This window comes from Rhinatrema bivittatum, chromosome 17, assembly GCF_901001135.1.
Source record: "Rhinatrema bivittatum chromosome 17, aRhiBiv1.1, whole genome shotgun sequence".
NCBI classification, from domain to species: domain Eukaryota; kingdom Metazoa; phylum Chordata; class Amphibia; order Gymnophiona; family Rhinatrematidae; genus Rhinatrema; species Rhinatrema bivittatum.
In genome coordinates this window covers 50227372-50250236 of record NC_042631.1, presented here as the reverse complement: position 1 = coordinate 50250236, position 22865 = coordinate 50227372, and the positions used below count along the sequence as shown (strand labels likewise).

Here is a 22865-nt window from a genome sequence, read left to right as displayed (position 1 = left end):
TGCCTTCAGAGCCCTCTCCCCCTGAGGAAAGACAACACTCTCCTCCAGAGGGACCTGTCTTTCATTAATTTCATAAAGGAAATGTCTGAAACTATTCAATTTCAGATTCAGACAGAAGAGGATTCAAGGCATAAGATGCTGGAAGTACTCCAGTTTGTGGATGCACCTAAGGAAATTATGTCTATTCCTATTCATGAAGTCCTTATTGACCTGCTAAAGAGGAATTGGGAGCATCTAGGCTCCGTACCACCTGTCAACCGAAAGACAGATGCCACCTACCTTGTTCAGACAGTCCCTGGGTTTCAAAAACCACAGCTGGATCACCACTCGGTAGTCGTTGAATTAGCCCAGAAGAAGGCACGACATTCTAAACCTCATTCCTCCATACTCCCAGGGAAAGAACAGAGGTCCCTGGATGCATTTGGCAGACGTGTCTTCCATGGATCAATGCTCATCTCTTGCATTGCTTCCTACCAGTTATACATGACCCAGTATAACAGAGACCTTTTTAAGAAAATCTAGGATTTCTCTGAATCATCCGAACAATTCCAGGATCAGCTCAATGCTCTGGCTCAAAGGTCTAGATGCTGGCAAGCATGAGGTCTGCGCTGTCTATGACATTTTTGACACTGCCTCTAGAGTGTCAACAGCGGAGATTAGTGCAAGAAGGTGGGCCTGGCTAAAGTCCTCTGACCTACGACCAGAGGTACAGGACCGGTTAGCTGACCTGCCCTGCGCTGGAGATAATCTCTTCGGAGACAAGATCCAAGAAACAGTAGCACAGCTGAAGGATCACCATGAGACACTGCGGCAGCTTTCATCAGTACCTTCTGATTCCTGTTCACTTCTAAGAGGACTTTCCGAAGGGACTCTAAGCGGCCGTCTTTCAAGCCACAGAGATATTATCCTCCTGCTGCTCAAAGTCGTCCTTCCAGGCCTTACGAGAAGGGTCAGCCCAGACAAGCCAGACCTCAAAAGACCCAGCCAGCCCCTCAACCAGGCCCAGCTGCTGGGTTTTGACTCCTCTCTGGAGAGCATAAGCCAACCTCCTCTACTGTCCGTACCAGTCGGCGGTCGACTGTCCCACTTCATCAACATATGGCACACAATCACTTCAGACCAGTGGGTACTAGTTCAAGGTTACCACCTCAACTTCCTAACTGTACCGACAGTCTCCCCTCCTCGGCTGACATGGGGATCAACTGACCATTCCTCTCAACTGGAGGAGGAGGTTTCGGTCTTTCTCAAATCCCATGTAATAGAACCAGTGCCCCTCTCCCAACAAGGGCAGGAGTTCTATTCTTGGTATTTTCTCATCCCAAAAAAGTCAGGGGGCATTCATCCAATTCTGGACCTCCGTGCCTTGAACCAGTATCTGCAAAAAGAGAAATTCAGAATGGTAACCCTGGGTTCCCTACTTCCTCTACTGCAAAGTGGAAATTTGCTTTGCTCTCTAGATCTTCAGGACGTGTATGCACACATTGCCATCATGCCGTCTTACTGAAAATTCCTTCGGTTCCTAGTCGGTCCCAGGCACTTCCAGTATTGGGTGCTGCCATTCGGCCTGGCATCCACACCTCGAGTCTTCACCAAGTGCCTCGTAGTGGTTGCTGCCTACCTGAAGGGTCAAGGAGTCCATGTCTACCCTTATATCGATGATTGGTTGATAAGGGCTCCGACCCAAACACACACACTAGAATTCTTACGTCTAACACTCAATACACTTCTGTCTCTCGGGTTTCTAGTCAACTATGCCAAGTCCAAAATAGTTCCATCTCAAACCCTATCCTTCATAGGGGCAGATTTGAACACCTTACAGGCAAAAGCCTTCCTCCCTCAGGATCGAGCTCACACTCTCAAGTCCCTGGCACAATACCTCCTCGCTCGAGATTTCTCGACGGCTCATCATTTCCTCATCTTGCTGGGTCATATGTCACTCCCATGGCCCACCTGGCCATGAGAGTGACACAGTGGACCTTGCGATCCCAGTGGGCTCAAGCTTATCATCCAATGTCTAGCATTGTCCACGTTACCAAACAGCTCCGCCTGTTGCTGGCCTGGTGGATGCAACACTCCAATCTCCTTCAGGGCCTTCCTTTTCAGGCCCCAAAACTTCAGATTACCTTGAAGATGGATGCCTCCAACTTAGGGTGGGGTGCTCATGTTGACGACCTGCAGACTCAGGGAACCTGGTGTCAGAAAGCTCTGTTTTCAAAGCTGGTATTTAGCAATCTGTAGTTATTTAGAATAGTTGTGGGTGGATCCTTGGACCAGTGGCAGATAACCACACCCTCGGGGGAAATCCCAAGAGGTACCACTGGTCAGGCTTAGTGTAGGAGACAGATACACACTAGTTCTTTTATTAGACAATATAGTAAACCACCAAAGGTGGCAGTAGTGAACTGGAAGCGCCTGGCTGGGCTTTAGTCCCTCAGGTTCTGGAACAGCGATCCCCAGGTGGCTGAACTGTAGAGAAACTAAGAAAGTGAGTAGGCAGTATATGCAGAGTTCTGGAACAAGTCCCTTGATGGTAACACTCACACAATAGTCTCTTGAGGCAGCCCAGAATTGGTATGCATTAGGCCCTCGAGGAGCGAGTACCTGATCCCAGGGAAAGTTCTGAGAGAGAGATGGAAACTCACTGATGTTGTAAGCAGTGATGACTTCATAGCAGAAGTGGTATCCAGGAGCAAGTCCGGGACGTGGTCCCTCGAGGAGCAAGTACCGGTTCTGGACTGTGACCTGAAAAGAAAAAGAGAGCAAGGCCCCTGAGGAGCGGGTACCTCTAGTGAAGTCCAAGGAGGCAGAATAGCTAGGGTTGCGGAGAACGAATCCCATCCGCAGCGACCAGGAGGAAGCTAAGAAAACCAATCCCTTGCTAACTCGTCTTGTTAGCAAAAACTGAAACCTTAAATATCTGGAGCTGGTGATGTCATCTCAGGCGGACACCCCTGAGGTTCTCACCAACGCTGGTACATCAGTCGGGCCACGCGCACCCTTAGGCATCTGGGCAACATGGCGGCTTGCAGCGTCGAGCCAGTCTGGGGACGCCGGAGGAGGACGGCATGGAGACGCCGCAGCAGCTAGCCTTCCATCAACCCCAAAGGGAGTCACCAACGAGGTAAGGTGGGCGGAGCGGAGACGTCGGGCAGCGATGGACACAACACCTGGTCTCCAAAGGAAGCCAAACTTCAGATAAATTTCCTGGAGCTTCGGGCGATCAGATATGCCCTAAGAGATTTTCAGGATTGCCTCTCCAACAAAGCTATCCTGATTCAGACCGACAACCAGGTGACGTTGTGGTACATCAACAAGGAAGGAGGAACAGGCTCCTACCTTCTGTGTCAGGAAGCTGCACAGATATGGGCGTGGGCTCTTTCCCACTCGATGTACCTCAGAGCAACATACTTGGCGGGCGTGGACAATGTTCTGGCGGACAAGCTGAGTCAGAACTTTCATCTGCACGAATGGTCTCTCAACCCCACGGTAGCGGACACAATCTTCCAACCAATTAGTAAAAATTTGTAACCTATCATTAAAATCATCCATTGTACCTGAAGACTGGAGGATAGCTAATGTAACCCCAATATTTAAAAAGGGCTCCAGGGGCGATCCGGGAAACTACAGAGTGATTAGCCTGACTTCAGTGCAGGAAAAATAGTGGAAAGTGTTCTAAACATCAAAATCACAGAACATATAGAAAGACATGGTTTAATGGAACAAAGTCAGCATGGCTTTACCCAAGGCAAGTCTTGCCTCACAAATCTGCTTCACCTTTTTGAAGGAGTTAATAAACATGTGGATAAAGGTGAACTGGTGGATATAGTGTACTTAGATTTTCAGAAGGCATTTGACAAAGTTCCTCATGAGAAGCTTCTAGGAAAAGTAAAAAGTCATGGGATAGGTGGTGATGTCCTTTCGTGGATTACAAACTGGCTAAAAGACAGAAAACACAGAGTAGGATTAAATGAACAATTTTCTCAATGGAAGGGAGTGGGCAGTGGAGTGCCTCAGGGATCTGTATTGGGACCCTTACTTTTCAATATATTTATAAATGATCTGGAAAGAAATATGAGTGAGATAATCAAATTTGCAGAAGATACAAAATTGTTCAGAGTAGTTAAATCACAAGCAGATTGTGATAAATTGCAGGAAGACCTTGTGAGACTGGAAAATTGGGCATCAAAATGGCAGATGAAATTTAATATGGATAAGTGCAAGGTGATGCATATAGGGAAAAATAACCCATGCTATAATTACACAGTGTTAGGTTCCATATTAGGTGCTACAACCCAAGAAAGAGATCTAGGCGTCATAGTGGAAAACACATTGAAATCGTCGGTTCAGTGTGCTGCGGCAGACAAAAAAGCAAACAATGGGTACTTGCCGGGTTCTTATGGCCTGGATTGGCCACTGTTGGAAACAGGATGCTGGGCTTGATGGACCCTTGGTCTGACCCAGTATGGCATTTTCTTATGTTCTTATGTTCAATGTTGGGAATTATTAAGAAGGGAATGGTGAATAAAACGGAAAATGTCATAATGCCTCTGTATCGCTCCATGGTGAGACCGCACCTTGAATACTGTGTACAATTCTGGTCGCCGAATCTCAAAAAAGATATAATTGCGATGGATAAGGGGAATGGAACAGCTCCCCTATGAGGAAAGACTAAAGAGGTTAGGACTTTTCAGCTTGGAGAAGAGATGGCTGAGGGGGGATATGATAGAGGTGTTTAAAATCATGAGAGATCTAGAACAGGTAGATGTGAATTGGTTATTTCAGATAATAGACTAGGGGGCACTCCATGAAGTTAGCGTGTGGCACATTTAAAACTAATCGGAGAAAGTTCTTTTTCACTCAACGCACAATTAAACTCTGGAATTTGTTGCCAGAGGATGTGGTTAGTGAAGTTAGTATAGCTGTGTTTAAAAAAGGATTGGATAAGTTCTTGGAGGAGAAGTCCATTACCTGCTATTAATTGAGTTGACTTAGAAAATAGCCACTGCTATTACTAGCATTGGTAACATGGAATAGACTTAGTTTTTGGGTACTTGCCAGGTTCTTATGGTTTGGATTGGCCACTGTTGGAAACTGGATGCTGGACTTGATGGACCCTTGGTCTGACCCTGGCGATTTTTCATGTTTTTTCTTATGCATAAAGCTGCCATCTTTAGTTTCATTGGTTCATGCTTATGGTCCCAGTTGTGCATCTAGTTAGTTGGGTGTCCATATTGTGAGTCTAGTTGGGCATTTACCTGAGCACCCAGTTAGTGTGCATTTACACTCAGTTGTTGTACTCGCTATCTGAAGCAACATGCTGGGAGCTCAGTTTTGTGTGTTTCTCGAGACATAAGTGTTGAGTGCCTAATTTTTGGACTCCTAAATTTTGGTGTCTATTTGCAGCATGGACACAGCTGGGTGCATTGTTCAGATGCCTGACAGGGCATACAGACAGCCTGATGGTGCCAGTATCAAAGAAGCCTAAGCATCCTACTCTTTGTGTTGCTTGTCATATTTGGGCATCTCAACCGAGCGTTCCCTCTAACTTGTGCCAGCGCTATTTGGAAGCTCAGGGAGTATTGCCTCTGTTTGATTTTACTAAGCCTGGGTCTTCCCAGCTTGATGCGGGAATGGAAAAAGAGCTTTTAGAGGTATCGCCTAATTTTGGGACTCCCCAAACTGGTTCTTCAGCGGGGGAAAGTAGTTCAGTGAGTGCAGGACCCGTGCCTCCTGGTTTTGGTATGGATTCCTCTCCTTTTATTGAGTAGAATTTTTTTCAGGGACTGCAGTCTTTGTTCAGGTGCAGTCCTCTGCCCCAGCCAAGCTTAGGTCAGGATCAAAGGCTGCGGGTAAGTGTCGGAGTATGCCTAGACCTGCTTCGGGTTTCCGGATAGGACCCAGATGGCACGGATGATGAAGCAGATTTTCTCCCTGGTGGATGGAGAAATTCCTCTGGGATTGGAGCTGTATAGAATTATGTTGCATTTCTTTTACAGAGATGAGTTGCTGGCACTGATTTCACAGACATTGTAGATGCTGGGAGTACTGGTGGCTAGATTCACGTCTGAGCCAAAGAAGGGATCCCATTTTGATTTCTTTGCGTAAAGCCTCCTGTTTCTTCCCTATTATGGAGGCCATTCAATAATTGATTGTTTTTGAATGGGTTGCCCCGGAAGCTATTTTTAAAGGGGGACGAACCTTGGAAAGGCGGTACCCTCTGGATTCAGCGGCAAGAGAGCTTTTGCGATTTCCAAAAGTGGATTTGCTTGTGTGTGCCATTAACAAGTGGATGACTATCCCTGTAGAAGGGGAACTGCCTTGAATGCACAAGATAGGAGAATTGAGGCTATCCTTAAGCAAGGTTTTGAAGCAATTGCAATGAATTTGCAGATAGCTTCTTTTTGTTCCCTGGTGGCTCACTCTTGTTTACTTCTTTCTCAGGAGGTCGATGAGCTTTGTGTGAATTCCAGGGCAGCGTTCTAACCAGCAGCCACCTTTTTTGGCAGATGCGGGCTGCGATTTGGTTCACACTTTGGCCAGAGGGGTGACTTCGGTAATAGAGACCAGGCATCAGCTATGGCTGAGTCCCAAGAAGCATGAAGGTAGGTGATCTAAAAAAGCCATTAGGAAAACAAAAAGAATAGATGCCTTGATCTTTTTCAATTCTTTATTTAAGTGGAGATGTATCTATTTATTTATTTATTTATTTTTAAATTCTTATATACCGACATTCCTGTATAGAGTACAGATCACACCGGTTTACACTGAAAAACATAACAGTCGCTTGGGTGCGATACAAGGAACATATAAAGCAGTCACATGGGAGCGATACAATGAACATTTAAAAATAAGGAGCATTTAAAAACAAGACGATAAATAACTTCAGTACAGATTAAGATACGATAAATAACTTCAGTACAGATTAATATTCGGGTCCATTCAAGTAAGGACAAGGAAACTAGAAGGCTGTTAAATACTAGGTGGAGGGCTCACAACTTTGAAGCGCTGATTAATGGGGGGCATTGGGATGCAAAATGAGTTACAGGTTAAATTACAGGTTACTTGGGCAGTTAAAATAATGGATTATAGACAACAGGTCTAGGGAAACGCTGTAAGGGGTGAGGCTGGACAAGTTGGGGCAGGTGTAAATGAAAGGTTTAAAAAGGGGGGCACCAGAATAAGCTCTGGGAGGACTAGTTCAGAAATACAGCGTGCTCTTGTCCACGAAGCTGCTTTAGAGAGTGCTTATCTAAAATATTACAGCCCGGCTCTGGCCAAGTTTCGCCGTTATCACAACGGCTGCCTCAGGGGCTAAAAATAAATTATACATAACACTGTATATAAAAAATCAAATATTAATAACTCAAATATAAATAAAACATAAATATTAAATTACAAAAAAATAGAAACATTTTTGCTAAAAACATTTTTTAAAAACTAAAAATTCAAAAATGGTGACAGTTGAGATAAAACTATTAAAAAATCTTTACGGTTGCAATTTGCCCATGTAAAAAAAAACTCCAATTTACAAAGCTGATATCCAAAATATTGATTCTCAATTTATGATATCAAAAAAATGTATTTTTAGTAATGCAATATAACCTAAGTTGGTCGGCAATTATCAATATAATTTACTAATTTGAAATTTTTTTTTACCTTAGATATATCTATTTTTTGTATATATCTATTTTTTATTTGGACTCAGGGTAGCTGAACAAGCTGTAGACTTGTATGTCACTTATGTCTGTGCATACGTTATCCGCAATAGCATTGAATCTGTAAAAATGTACATGAAATTGTCACTAATCATGTATATACATTGTTTCAATATGAATTGCATTTATTTGAAATAACATTTAAGTAAAAATGTCTTTTCTTATGCATAGACTGACCTTGTCACTTTAAAAGTAAGTCATAATCTTGTGAATGCGATTCATCTATTGGCTCCTAAATTCAAAAAACCGCATTGGTCATACAGTGCGCAAGAGTAATTTATATTCTTTGTTCAAAAATCAGTGAAAAGTATTGATATCAAGGTACTGATATTGATTAAGGTTTCTATTTCTTAGTTGTCTAAAATGTTAGTAACCAATAAGTAAAAAACCAATAAGTAACCAATAAGTAAAAAAATGAGTGAAAAATATGAACTGTACCTTTTCCAGTTCAACTTGTTATGTTCTGTGTGTCTAGAGTTAGACAGTGAGCCCCTGGGTCGTGGTAAGGGTAGACTCCACCCACAGGGAGGAGCCCTGTGGTGACTCACCACAACAGGTGGAGTCTCAGTGATGATGGACAACAGAGAAATAACTTTATTATACTGCAATGGTGACCCAAGGAATGGGTAATGAACTTAGTCCAAGATGTCCAAGAGAAAATTCTTTTTCACTCAATGCACAATAAAGCTCTGGAATTTGTTGCCAGAGGATGTGGTTAGTGCAGTTAGTGTAGCTGGGTTCAAAAAAGGTTTGAATAAGTTCTTGGAGGAGAAGTCCATTAATGGCTATTAAGCAAGTTTACTTAAAGAATAGCCACTGCTATAAATTGCATCAGTAGCATGGGATCTTCTTAGTGTTTGGGTAATTGCCAGGTTCTTGTGGCCTGGTTTTAGCCTCTGTTGGAAACAGGATGCTGGGCTTGATGGACCCTTGGTCTGACCCAGCATGGCAATTTCTTATGTTCTTATGTTCTTATGAACTATTAATACCCAATACTACAGTGATCAATAAAGCACATATAATCAATGCATGCAGAGTGTATGTGAAGCATGTTTAAACTCCAGCAATGGAGGAATGAAGTGATACATTGAGAGCTATACTTGTATTCCTTAGACGTGAAATAAAAATCCGTATCTTATACAGTGAGCACAGCACATATCGTGAAATCTTACGGATATAGGGGCAGATTTTAAAATCTACGCCCGATTTTATAACATTTTATAGCATGCTGCCGCACGCATGTTATAAAATCCAGGGTCGGCGCCCACAAGGGGATGCACAATTGTGCAACTTGCACACGCCAAGCCGCGCAGGCTGCCTCCGTTCCCTCCGAGGAATGCAAGATAGGCTCGGCGCACGCAGGGGGAGGCAAGGGTAGGTTTTCGGGGTTTGCGCAAACAAATCTACTCCTGTGCGCACCTTTTAAAATCTACCCCTAAACGCTATGGGGTAGATTTTAAAAGGTGCACGCGGGAGTAGACCGAGGCATCTATTCTTTTTGTTTTCCTATCAGCTATGGCTGAGAAATTGCTATGGCTGAAAAATTGGTTGGCTCATACATTCTTGAAGTTTAACCTTACGAAATTGCCCTTTAAAGGCTCCCTCTTGTTTGAAAGTGAGCTGGAGAAAATGGCCAATAAGTGGGGTGAGTCCCAAGTTCAGACACCTCGCTTCTTCAGCACGAGAGGTCGTGCTAGGAGTTTCAAATGTTTTCTACCCTACAGAGGAATTGCCCTTCAGAGAACTCTATGTTTAATCGTCTCAGTCCTTTCGTCACATGCAGCCCAGACAGGGCGCAGGCTTGGGTGGTGGAGACCCTGAGCCCCCCAATGAAGGTGTGCCAACGCATCCCCGACATCAGGAGATAGGGGGTTGACCCTATTGTTTGTTGGAGGTGGGTCAAGTTCACATCAGAACAGTAGGTTCTGGAGTTGATAAGAGATGGATGTGTACTGGACTTTTGCAGTGTTCTTTGGATCATTTTCTTGGTGTCTCCACTGCCAGTCTTTTCTGCGGAGAACTGCAGGTAGTATTCATTGCCAAGACTCCTCAGCCTGGTTCCAGTGCCCATGTCACAAGTAAATAAGGGCTGATAAATGATGGGGCAGTGAAATCTCAAATTGTCCAAAGTCTTTATCTTTAAAAGATATTTGATTATGTGTCACAAAGAATTATGGGATTTATTATAAATGTCCATAGTCCCCCGACACAGACTGTGATTCGTACACCTGCATCGGGAGGGACCAAAATTTTAAAATAGAGTGAAATAAACAATTGTTACATATTTTTTGTACAAGGACAAATATGGCATCAGAAAAACAGAGAAATACGGAAGAAGTGACATCACGCTTGCAGATGACAACTTAATCGGGATTCTCCTCCAACAGCTTTAGAAATCTCCATTTACCATAGGTATCCTACGCGCAAAACACCGATTTCTTTACAATCTCTCCCCTCTACTGAACGCTGATGTCGGTAAGGAAAAAATCGGTTGATTTTAAGAAGTTCTCGTACCAGAAATTAGCGCAGGACGTAGGGCCAGAGACGGCAGCAATGGCGCTCGAGGGGGAAGGCCCACTCACGAGCGAAATCGGGGTTCTCCCCTCTTTGGCGGATGATGAGCTACTGACATGGGCAGAAATGAAACGATGGTTTGCGGACCTAATAAAAGATTTACAGGAGCATAAAGCAGAAATAATGACCTCGATTGACGAACTGAAGGAAGAAATTGCTGACAATGGGCGGAGGATTTTTGAAATTGAATCGAGAGTCGACGCACATGGCGAGGACATCAAACTGTTCTGTGATATGCATTCCTCTCTATTTACTGAAATAGAGCATTTATCAGAGAAAGTTGAAGACTTGGAGAATCACTCCCGACGCCAAAACCTCAGATTCAGAGGTATCCCAGAAACTCCTGAAAATCTAAACTGCACAGAGGTGGCTATTCAGATTAGTAACATGCTGCTGACTGGAAATAGTGACACTCCGGACATTAACAACTCACTATCCATAAAAATAGACCGCGCACACCGTACCCTGGGAGCGAGTCCAAACAACAAACCAAGGGACATTATCGCTTGCTATCACGATTACCATACCAAGGATCAGGTCGCTGCGGCTGCAAGGAAACAAACAGCATGGATCTGAGGTAATGATCTTTGCTGATCTTCTCCAGTGACTGTTCGCAAACGCCAGAAAATGTGGAGTATAACGGAGACCCTTCGCAAGGACAATGTAAAATACCGATGGCTCTTCCCTTTTGGATTGAGCTTTATCTTGAAAGGAGTCACTAACCAGGTGAAGACACTGCAGGATGCATCTAGAGTCCTAAAAGATGCTGGATACTCCGGATTCTAAGTGCCCACTACTACCACGAAATTACCATACAGGAGGGAAGATCCCCCTAAGTGGCAACGGGTTGCTAAAGGAGGTCGAAGATTATGGCACAATACGGAATTTGAAGATTCCCTGAAGGATCAGACTTGAATCCTCCGAACGAATTTGACTCATGTTATCTATTTACTTGACAGCGGTCACTAAACTTTGGATTTTAAGTGCTTTAGAGTTACCGCACACAGTCAGCTCTTCATGAGAGCTCCAAGGTAACTTGGAGTGACTCAGCTCTTTAATCAAAGTCTGCCTACTGGTTTGTATATTTAAGTTGAATGTACTGGAGTTTCTTTACTTTAAGAAAATTATCTTTCATTCACATGTTAAGCTGTTGGGGGGTCACTGAGTCTGTTGGGGTGACTGCCTCCTCTCTATATTTCAGAATGCAATCTCAATGGGGAGATAGTATTGAATTGGGAAGAGGTTTACTCTTGGGGGGACCGTGGATCTGGTACAACAGTATGGTCGGGCACTCAAGGGTAGTGTGCAGAAATGTATGCTACCTCACAATGTTATAATACCTTATACTGGATGGAACATCTTTCACAGATAGAGGTTATGGCTCATGGGTACTTCACTGTCCTTATCCACCTTATATGAATGGCGGACATTAATCTTTTATCCCTTAATGTTAAGGGATTAAACACTCCCCTAAAAAGACATCGCTTGTTTGCTGACCTAAAACGATATCATACCACGATAGCTTTTCTCCAAGAAACACATCTGAAACGTCGTTATGAATATCTCTTAAAACACCATTTATATCCTTCTCAATATTGGGCGGCGTGCACCAAGGCTCATAAATACACGGGCGTAGGCATATTGTTGGAGAAAGATTTTATTTTTTAATTGATTTCTTACCTGCCTGACCCTGAGGGTAGATACTGCTGACAATTGCCATAGCTGGGTAGAAATTCACTTTAGTAAATATTTATGTACCCAATACTGACCAAGGCCAATTCTTTGAAAAGATAACTAGCATTATAGAAGATAAAGCAGAAGGCCATCACATACTTGGAGGAGATTTTAATCTAACTATTAATCCCCATTTAGATACTTCTCTGGGGCAATCTTCGGCCAAAGGAAAGGATCGAAGAACACTTAAAAAGTGTTTAAAGAGGTTAGATCTGTTTCACACCTGGAGAAATAGATACCCCAAATCTAAAAGATTTACCTTCTATTCCAGAGCTCACTACTCCCACTCAAGAATAGATTTACTGGGTTAGATTTTCAAAGGGTTACAAGCGTGGGTTACGCGTGTAACCCCTGAAAGCCTACCCCAAACCCCCCTGCGCGCGCCGAGCCTATCTTGCATAGGCTCAGCCTATCTTGCATAGGCTCGGCGGCACGCGCAAGCCCCAGGACGCACATAAGTCCCGGGGCTTTCCCTGGGGGCAAATGTCGGGGGCGTGTCGGGGGGCATGTCGCGGTTGGCGCATCATCGGGGGCATTCCGGACGTGTGGCCACAGCCTCCGGACCAGACCATGGTGCGCCAGCAGCCAGCCTGGCGCGCGCAAGTTACGCCTGCCTTGGGCAGGCGTAACTTTCCCGGTAAAGGTGGGGGAGGGAAATAGTTAGGGCTGGGGGGCTGGTTAGTGAGGGGAAGGTGCAGGGGGGTGTGTGGAAGGAAAGTTCCCTCCAAGGCCGCTCCGATTTCGGTGCGGCCTCGGAGTGAATGGAGACAGGCTGTGCATCTTGACACGCGCAGGCTACCGATTTTGGGCAGCTTTGTGCGCACTGACCCAGGATTTTAAAGGATATTTGTGGCAACGCGCATATCTATTAAAATCCAGCGTACTTTTGTTTGCGCCTGGTGTGCGAACAAAAGTACGCACGGCGTACTTTTATAAAATCTACCCCATTGTGTGTGTCTAAAGGTTGCATTAATTGGACGTCTAAGCCCATGATTGAACCAATTACATGGTCTGACCATGCGCCCATCAGACTGTCACTTACAATTTCCCAATATGATAAGGGTAAACAATACTGGCGACTTAATGACAACCTACTAGAAAGTGAAGATTTTGTGACCCAAATCCGCAGGGACTTAAAGGAATATATACAGTTTAATGATAAAAGATGGCATTTCCATGATGGTCCTTTGGGATTGTCTAAAGGCCGTCATCTGTGGTAAATTAATTGCCAGGGGGGCTTACTTAAAAAAGTTAGTGAACAATGAAAAGATGGCCATCACTGCAAAAATTTGCCTCCTAGGTAACCTGCATCAAACATCTGGATCACAAAAACTTCTGACACAAATTGATCACTGCAGGAAATCCCTAGAAGAGTTAGATGCCGCTCAGTTAGCTCATCGATTGGAACTTTGTAAACAGGCCCACTATGAAGGTGGAAACAAAGCAGGTAAACACTTGGCACATAAATTGAGATTGCTACAGGCTCAAAATAATGTTGTCAAACTTAAACATGAATCAGGTCACATTTTGACCACTAACATGGACATTAGACAACGTTTCTTAAGATTTTATATAGAGTTGTATAGCATTGATTCTTCTATTGCTCAGGAGCAGATAGATCTTTATCTTCAATATCTGCCTCTGCCCCAGCTACTACCTCAACAAATAGAATCTTTAGATAGAGAAATAACGGGAGCTGAAGTGATGTGGGCCATAAAATCCCTAAAAATAGGAAAATCACCTGGTCTTGATGGCTATACTGCAGTTTTTTATAAAAAAATGTATAGATATCCTTACACCACTACTAGTCCGACTGTTTAATTCATTGCGAGGCCACACTAGTTTGTCTCAGACAGCCAATTTAGCGGGAGTCACACTGCTAGCTAAACTAGGAAGAGATCCTGCAATCTGTGGATCCTATTGACCCATCTCATTAATTAACATAGACATGAAACTGTTAGCCAAAATATTAGCGAACAGGTTAAATACTCTTTTACCAGATTTAGTGCACCCTGATCAATCCGGTTTTATACCTGGACGAATGGCCTCTGATAACGTTTGCAAAACCGTAGATTCCATTTGGTGGGCCAAAACACAGAAAATTCTATTCCTTCTCTTAGCTATTGATGTAGAAAAGGCCTTTGACTTTGTTCACTGGCCTTTTCTTTTTCAAACACTGTGGGCCTATAAATTTGGGGACACTTTCATTAGATGGATTTAAAAACTCTATACGGAACCTTCAGCTTGCCTGAAGGTAAATGGAGGTTACTCTTTGCCTTTTAATGTGGGTCGGGGTACTAGACAGGGATGCCCTCTTTCCCCTTTACTTTTTGCTTTATTTTTAGAACCTTTCACTTGTATGATTCGCAAAAACAACAATATCACTGGAATTCAGGTGGGGGAGTTCTCCTCAAAACTATCCTTATTTGCAGATGACATATTGTTTACTATAACCAACCCCCATAGTTTCCTTCAAGCGATTCGTGAAAAAATTTCAAAATTTAGCCAAGTCTCAGGCTTTAAAATTAACTGGGACAAATCTGAGCTGCTTAATATCTCAGTGACTGAGGCAGTGGCAGAACAAATTAGGAAAAATCACCCATTCCGCTGGGCATCCACAAAGCTTAAATATCTGGGAATCTATCTAAGCAATTCACAAGACTTATTTCAACTCAACTATCCCCCCTTAATAGCTAAAATATATAAAGATTTGGGAGAATGGGACCGGTACCATATCTCTTGGCTTGGTCGGTTAGCAGTAGTCAAAATGAATATTTTTCCTCGCATGCTATACCTTCTTCAGACTTTACCAATAGATATAGCGGCTACAACTCTGGATTAATGGCAGCGGGGAATCCTAAAATTTATATGGAAAGGGAAATGCTCTCGAATAGCACAAAGAATACTCATGCTACCCAAGACTCAGGGTGGACATCACTACCAAGGAGCGGCCCAATTAAAATCCATTATAGACTGGCACAAAATTAAACATAAAAAACCATGGGTACAATTAGAACAGGCACTATTAGGACAGATGCCCATCTCTGCCATTTTGTGGCAACCCCGAGCTTCATGGAAAGGACCCCAGCAATTACCAGAAACTATCCAACTTTCTTTAAAAATCTGGGACCTTTGGAAGAAACGGTTAGTGGGTCAGAGGACATATTTCCTTTTTATTTCACAATCTCCATTTTGCGCCTGCTACGCACCCACAACCTTTTAGAAATTGGATAGCGAAGGGGATCATCCATCTCTCCCATGTATATGAACCTGGCGGTATGGTCCCATTTAGCTCGCTACGTGATAGGTATCACCTGAGCAATAAAGATGTGTTCCCTTATCTGCAAATACGTCACTTTATAATACGTAAGGGAATTCTAGATGAGCTAGCATTAGGGATACCCCCATTTGAGAGCTTGTGCAGACAGGCTGATAAGTCTCATGTCTATCTCTTGTATTTATACGCTTCTATCTGAGGGGTTTAGGCTCAAGTTCTCCCATATTAAAGCTTGGGAAGAGGATCTACAGTGTTCCTGGAACATGGAGGATTGGAAACAAGTTTATGCACACTTGGGGAAAGGGTTAATATCTGCGAGTCACATAGAAAACAGCTGTAAATTGCCGATCAGGCTATGTCATATGGTTCCGGGAACCTCCAATCAATGCTGGAAACTATGCCTTGGAAAGGGTACGTTTATTCATCTTTGGTGGTCATGTCCTAAACTACAGGGTTTATTGTCTCAGGTGTCAGAGTGACTTGCTGTAATTTTGCAGGTTCCTGTAACCCTAGAACCAGCGCAAGCACTGTTGAACAAAGAGTCATCAGCCCATGATAAAATACAAAATTGCTTTATTAAATATGTACTCACAGCATCAAGATGTGCCATTGCTAAATTCTGGAAGGACCCTCAGATTCCGTCATTACAATATATTCAATCACAAGTGATGGTTATGCATACATTAGGCAAAATTACTGCCTACAAAAACAGGATTATCTCATGCTTTCTTCAAGCATGGACAAGCTATGAGAGATGGCTTCACTCTTTTTTAATACAACATGAGGTACTTATGACAGTTGCGAAGTTTTATACTTACCTAATCTGTTGACTCAGCTTTACATATCTTTCCATGGTCCACGGGAGGGGGGAAGGGGTTAGAGAATTCATGCTGGTTGATCATAAGCTTATGTTATTTCACCATGCTACGTTACCAATGGTGCTTTCCCTTTGGATTTATACTACAGTCTCCTTGTTAATCTCAATCTTTTGCGATATCTGATCGAATTGAATGTTTTCTTTTTTTTTTTGTGCCATGAGCAACGTTTGTGCATTTGGCGGCTGTTATTGTATTCATATGTATATGGAAAGTTTATTGCTTATCAACAAAATAAAAATTTTACAAATTAAAAAAAACAAACAAACCAGAGAAATGCAAAAGCAATCTTACCCCCAGCTTCTATATCTAGATGCAAACAGCAGAACAGCTCTAATGCATAAACATGAAAATTAAAAGTAAAAAATATTATGTTAGGCAAAGTCATTAACTATAATGGCTAGAATTGTTAGTCAGGTATTCTTAGTGGGCTTGCTTAACTTACCCACTAGTAGAGAGTGTATGGGGAAACAGATGTCACACAGGTAAGAGTTTTTCTTTATTTGTTTATAAGGGATATTTGTGCATTCAGTAAGTTTCACATCCTACAAATGTAAAGAACCATATAGAATACCCGATGTGTAATAAGGCTATCTAGCACGAATGAAAGGAGAAAAGTGAAAAACTTACCAGCATTTCCAAAACAAGCTGTAACAGTGACACATCGGGAAAGTCGATGTGCCGGTCAGCAGCTTTATAAACGGCGTCAAAAAGGTTACATGATAGTGGCTGTCTATCAGGGATTGGAGTAATCCCCCAGTTGTGGTTTCTAATTTGAAAACAGACAGACTTTTTGTGATAAAGGAATGTTACTGAAACCAGAGTTACCAGCATTGCAGGGGGGCTGTAACAAATGATATAGGAGAGACCCAATGTGACCAGACCAGACAGCTTAATCATGGCTATGTGTCAATCAAGAAGGGGCATTTCCAGTACTTCAGTCACTTGATCAAATAAATAAGCAAGTAAGCACACCTAGTTCCTATGTCTAATCAACTGGATGAATTCAAATCTAATTTACAAAACTTTCAACAGGATTTGAAAGCTTCCAAATACAAAAAATATCTCTGCAATGAACAGGATTACAACATTTACCCATGGATGAACAAGCCAGCTGCTTCCAAGAAAATTGTCACCTTCGACTCTTCATATGATTCGTCAGGAGACGAATTGGTATGTTCTTCTACAGTTTATACATCTTCTACCTCCTTGTGTCTTTTTTAGACTAACAAGATCTCAATGTTCTCGTGGCACATAGCGCCACTCGAGTCCTCCCAGAATGCAACACATGAGCGTTCACAACGTCCAGATACAAAAGACCCTTGGCTAAGACCCAGTATTCTCAGTCCTCTTTAGTGGTAAACTTGTCCACTAGACATTTATTAGGCGCAGAGATTGATCTTGTGGAGAAAGGCTTATTCTTTGTGCTAGCCCTGTGATATAATGCCTTTCAGATTCACTTATTTTTACAACTTTTTTTTCAGAACACTAAAGATCCGGATGTTCTCATCTATACCGAGGTCATCTGATTGCTCCAGAATTGCCCAGAAATCATCATGCTGCTCACTAGACAACTTGGACCTTCTACTTGCTACTTTTGAAAGACTGATCCTAGTTGATTTACAGCAGTTTGAGTCACAGAAACATTGTCGGCCTTGTAACATGACTAAAAGTGATTAACAAGCATTGAGTTCTATTCTCTTGGATAAATCCGTCATTATTAAACCTGCAGATAAGGGAGGAGGGGTGGTTATTATGGACAGTTACTGCTATATAGCTGAAATTGAACAATAGCCGACTGCAATTATTATATACCCTTAACCACAGACCCTACACCGACCCTACAAGATCAAATTTTGAAATTTAGTTTCTGATGCTTCTGACACTAAACTAATCACTGTTCGTGAAGCCAATTTTCCAAGTTTTCTAAGTTGCTAATTGAAACCCATCCTCTGATGACAATCTTTTATATTTCACCAAAGATATACACATCACTTTCTAAACCACCTGGCAGGCCGATTGTTTCTGGGATAGGTTCTCTTTCAGAACTCCTGTCACAGTTTGTGTGTTGTGACCAGGAATGTGGACCCTTGGACCGGCCTTGCGGAGAAGAGTAGTTGGATTCCGCTAAAGAGAAGGCCGGGTTGGCGGCTGGCTGACTGAGTACCGTGAAGAAGCTTCACCCTGGAAGTCCGCGGTACCCCTGGGAGGAGCACGTGAGGACCTGTACCGCTGGGACTTAGGCGACGGTGGAGCGAAGCAATGAGAGGACGATCCAGAAGTTGAGGCAGGCGGCAGACAGGAGAAACGAAGAGGAGCCGAGGTCAAAAGCCAGAGAATCAAGCAAGGGAATCCGAAACAGATACTGTGGACTGGGACAGGAGGCACCGGAGCAGGAGTCACAGGACAGCAACTAGACACTCTGAAGAGGAACCTCGTTGCAAGACGATTCTAAGCAGGCAGACGCCAGCTTAAGTACCTTGCCGGCGTCTGACGTCATCCAGAGAGCTGTCCGTTGCCTCCGGGTGCTGGACCGTTAAGAAGTCCTTTCTCATGCGCGAGCCCCCAGAGGGGCGGAGCTAGATTCGGACCTCGGTGGCATCTCCCTCGTGGATACGCCGCTGCAGCACGGCCTGGTAGGCTCGAAACTCGCCGCGACTTGGCATGGCTTCCCGGGGGAGAAAGAAGGTAAGGGACTCAGTCGCTAACCTAGCGACCGGGACCACAACATCGTGGACATCCTTTTGAGACCTCTGGTAGCACTTGCGTGCTCATATGTATGAGAGACTGGCCATTTCATTCAATTGCTCCATCAATTGTTTCTTCCACACTCCCAGTTATTTCTAATCATAATGGATTTGGAATCCTTATATTCTAATATTCCCCAAACTGAAGCAATTACTATAGTAACCACTGCCCTCTCTGCATGCACAGATGTACCTTAAGCTCTCATTCCTCTTTTGGTGACTTTTACCAAATTGGCTTTAACCAAGAGCTTTTTCACTTTCAATGTTAAAATTTATGAATAGATTAAAGGCACTGCAATTGGAGCCACCATTGTGGGAATTATGAGCTTTGCTCCTGAAAGAGTATGTCAGGGATTAAACTCTATCAACACATCCAACTTCCCCTTTCTCGGGCCTGCACTGAAGGCAGCAAAATTGTGTAAGCTTTAGCCTGCCACTAGCTGAGACAGGAAATCTGTCTGACAATCTACTTGCACCAGACATGCCTGCACCAGGAATAGATCTCAAACTGTTGCCTACTTCCTCTTACACTTAGTCAGCTAGGTTAACATATTCCAACTGTCTCATGTCCAGTTATGACCTTCCCCCCCCCCCCCCCCCCCCCCCCCGCCTGCCAGCTTACACGTAGTCAGCATAAAGGCCAGGAAGGACATTTATGGTATGACGCTGTAACAGCCAATGAATGATATATGTATTTGCAAAGAACCAATGATGTGATGACAAATCTGCATGCTATGCTATGCTATGGAATTATGTACAATAAAAGGAGCCTCGGGGAAGGAGGAAGAGATGTGACCTTCCCGGGGACACGCTTCACCATGAATCCTGCCTGATGTGTCTTCATTGCTGCAACAACCATGGCCCCTGACATTGCTTGTCTCCATGTGACCCACTTTGAGAATGAATGTTTGTATTCCTCAATATTTTGGCCATTTATTAAAGTCTGGCTACACTAGATTGATGATACCTTCTTCTTATGGTAAGATACTGATATCCAAGTCTATCTATATGTTTTTAGATTGGTTAAACTCATATAATCTTCATTTATGGTTTTCTGCCAGTATTTGTCCATCATAAATTGCCTTCCTTGATATTACAGTATGCCTAATTACGAATTTGTGTTCTCTATCCACAGAAAACCTATAGACAAAAATTATTACTATATGACAGTTGACATTCACCTCACTTACGTAACAACATTCCGATAGGACAGTTTTTCCATTTGCGTTGCTTATGCACTACACGTGAAGAATTTATTTCTCAAGCTCGAATCGTGACCTCCAACTTTTTGCATCATGGTAATCCAGCAAAGATTGTAAAATGTGCCTGTAAACACGCATTATGTTAATCTCGACCTTCTGTTTATGAAATCTACTCCTGCTGATGATGTAATCACCTGTGTGATTTGTTTATAAGGGATTTGCTCATTGATTTGTCCCTATTGGCCTTGGTTACATCCCCACTCTATATTTCAAAAAGAACTGCGTTTTTCTTTTACACACATAGAAAACCTCCGTGATTTGTTGACTTCTCAGATCTAAGGAGACGTGGTTTATATATACTCCTTTTTATGCACTTCCCCCTGTTTTTTACCAGTTCATGATGCTCCATAGGAAGCTTCCACCCCCTTTTTTTTTTTTACTTATTCATATCAGGCATAAAATTTGGGAGTATCCCCTGTTTTTTTACTGTCATGTCTAAATAATATTAGCATTAGATATGTACTTTACTTTGAAGAAGTTCCTTATTTATCCATATTAGACATAAGAACTGGAAGTGCTTACTTGCTTATTTGTTTGATCAAATGACTCAAGCACAGGAAATGCCCCTTCATGTTTGATCAACAGATAGCCATGGTTAAGCTCTTCATCTTTGTTTTTTAACTTAGCTTTCAGACCCTGATGGTCACATCGGGTCTCTCCTGATGCGTCATTGTTACAGTCTCCCTGCATCACGGGTAGCTCCAGTTTCAGTAACATTCCTTTATCAAGAAAGTCTGTTTTCACATTAGAAATCACAACTAAGGGAGTGCTCCGTTGCTTGACAGACAGTCACTATCATGTGATCTTTTTGGCACCGTTTTTGCACTCTTTAATTCTGTTTATAAAGCGCTGACTGGCACATCGGCTTTTCCAATGTGTCCCTGTTATAGATTGTCTTGGAAACACTGGTAAGTTTTTTACTTTTCTCCTTTATTCGTGCTAGATAGCATACCAGATGTGTAATGAGGCTGTATCTGTTTTATTTACATTTGTAGGATGTGAAACTTACCAAATATACAAATATCCATTATAAACAAATAAAGAAAAAATATCTTACCTATGTGACATCCGTTTCCCATACATTCTCTATTAGTGGGTAAGTTAAGCAAGTCCACTAAGAATGCCTAGCTATCTAGCACTTCTAGCCATTATTGTTAATGACTTTGCCTAAAATATTTTTTAATTTTCATGTTTATTCATTAGAGCTGTTCTGCTGTTTGCCTCTAGAGCTAGAAGCTGGGGGTAAGATTGCTTTTTCTTTTGTATTTCTCTGTTTCTCTGATGCCATGTTTGTTCTTGTACAAAATAGTATGTAACAATTGTTTATTTCATTCTCTTTTTTTAATTTATTGGTCCCTCCCAATGCAGTTGTACGAAACACTGCCCATGTTGGGAGACCGTGGAAATCTATAGTAAATCCCATAATTCTTCATGATGGATTTGTGCAATTATAAATAAATATCTTTTAAAGGTAAAGACTTTGGACAATTTGAGATTTCATTGCCCCATCATTTTTTGTTTTTTGATTTGTACTTGGAAAAACAAGAAGTAGGTGCACAGCTCAATGAATCATGGCCATTGCTGTCAAAATAAAATTTCCTCTGCACTCAGGCAGGCCAGACCCCAAAAGTGGGTTATGTACCTGTAGATGGAGACAGAGTAAAGCTGACATCCCGGTTATATAGCCCTGCCCTGACAGCCTGCCAGTATTCTCTGTCTTCAACAGATGGTGGACATGCAGTTCCCTATTGGGGATTGCCTGAAGTTAAAAAATAAAAAAAAGTAAAAAATGGACGATTTTAGGAGAAAACTAGAAGCTGGATAGCCCCACTTGCCTCCTGAGGTGATTAGCGGTAGGTCCCTCCCTCGGTTGAGTGCCTTGTGTCCAGCAGCCTTTTTGGGCATGGACCTAAAAAAATAAATAAATAAATAAAGGGTGGTTACAGGTCGACATAAACTTGGCAGTGAAGGCTTTCATTCTCTACCCCGCGCCTGGAGACCCATTCCTGCCTTCAGCCAGGGAGAACTGAACTCAGTTAAAAAAAAAAAAAAAAAAAGTCGAAAGGCTAGGGAAATTTTCATTTCCTTATCTTGTTCTTACCGGGTTTCAGCATTTTCCGGGTTCAGCATTTTCTCACTCATGTCTCTGGGAAGTTTAGTGAGTGTGGAGGTAGCACAGGCTTGGCAGGTTGAGCTGTCTTTGGCTAGACCCTGCTCCATACTTGGTATCTTGGGCCATGCACCCGTCTCCACCACCCTCCTCCTCTTCTCCTCCTTAACCCCTACTACACCACCCCACCTGACTGCTAGCGGTGCCAATATGGCTGCCTACGCAATCCCTCGCATCCACCACCCACTCTCCAGAATACCTCCCCCCCTCTCCTCCCCTGCCACACCCCCCCTCTCCGCAAATCCCTCATCCCCATCCTTACCTCACCGCTTACACAATTCCTCGGCCTCACCACCCTCTCTATCATTCTTATCAACACGCAATCCCTATCAAAAAAGACGCCAATCCTCAATGACCTGCTCACGGACTGCACCCCAGACATCTGTGCAGTCACTGAAACATGGTTCAAAGACTCAGACACCGTCCATATAAACCAACTCCCAACCACCCTTTATGACATCTTCCCCATCCACCGACCCAAAAAAAGAGGAGGTGGAATCCTCTTAGCAGC

General features: G+C 43.0%; 1 protein-coding gene across 1 annotated transcript in view; it reads left to right on the top strand.

Annotated features, from left to right (window-relative positions):
- The window catches only part of LOC115079136 (adenylate cyclase type 10-like), a 621147-nt gene that overhangs the window by 370434 nt on the left and 227848 nt on the right, over positions 1–22865 (top strand). Inside the window, exon 22 of the mRNA XM_029582255.1 lies at positions 6467–6602. Coding sequence (XP_029438115.1) covers positions 6467–6602 — 136 coding nt within the window. The remainder of the gene's footprint in view (positions 1–6466; positions 6603–22865) is intronic.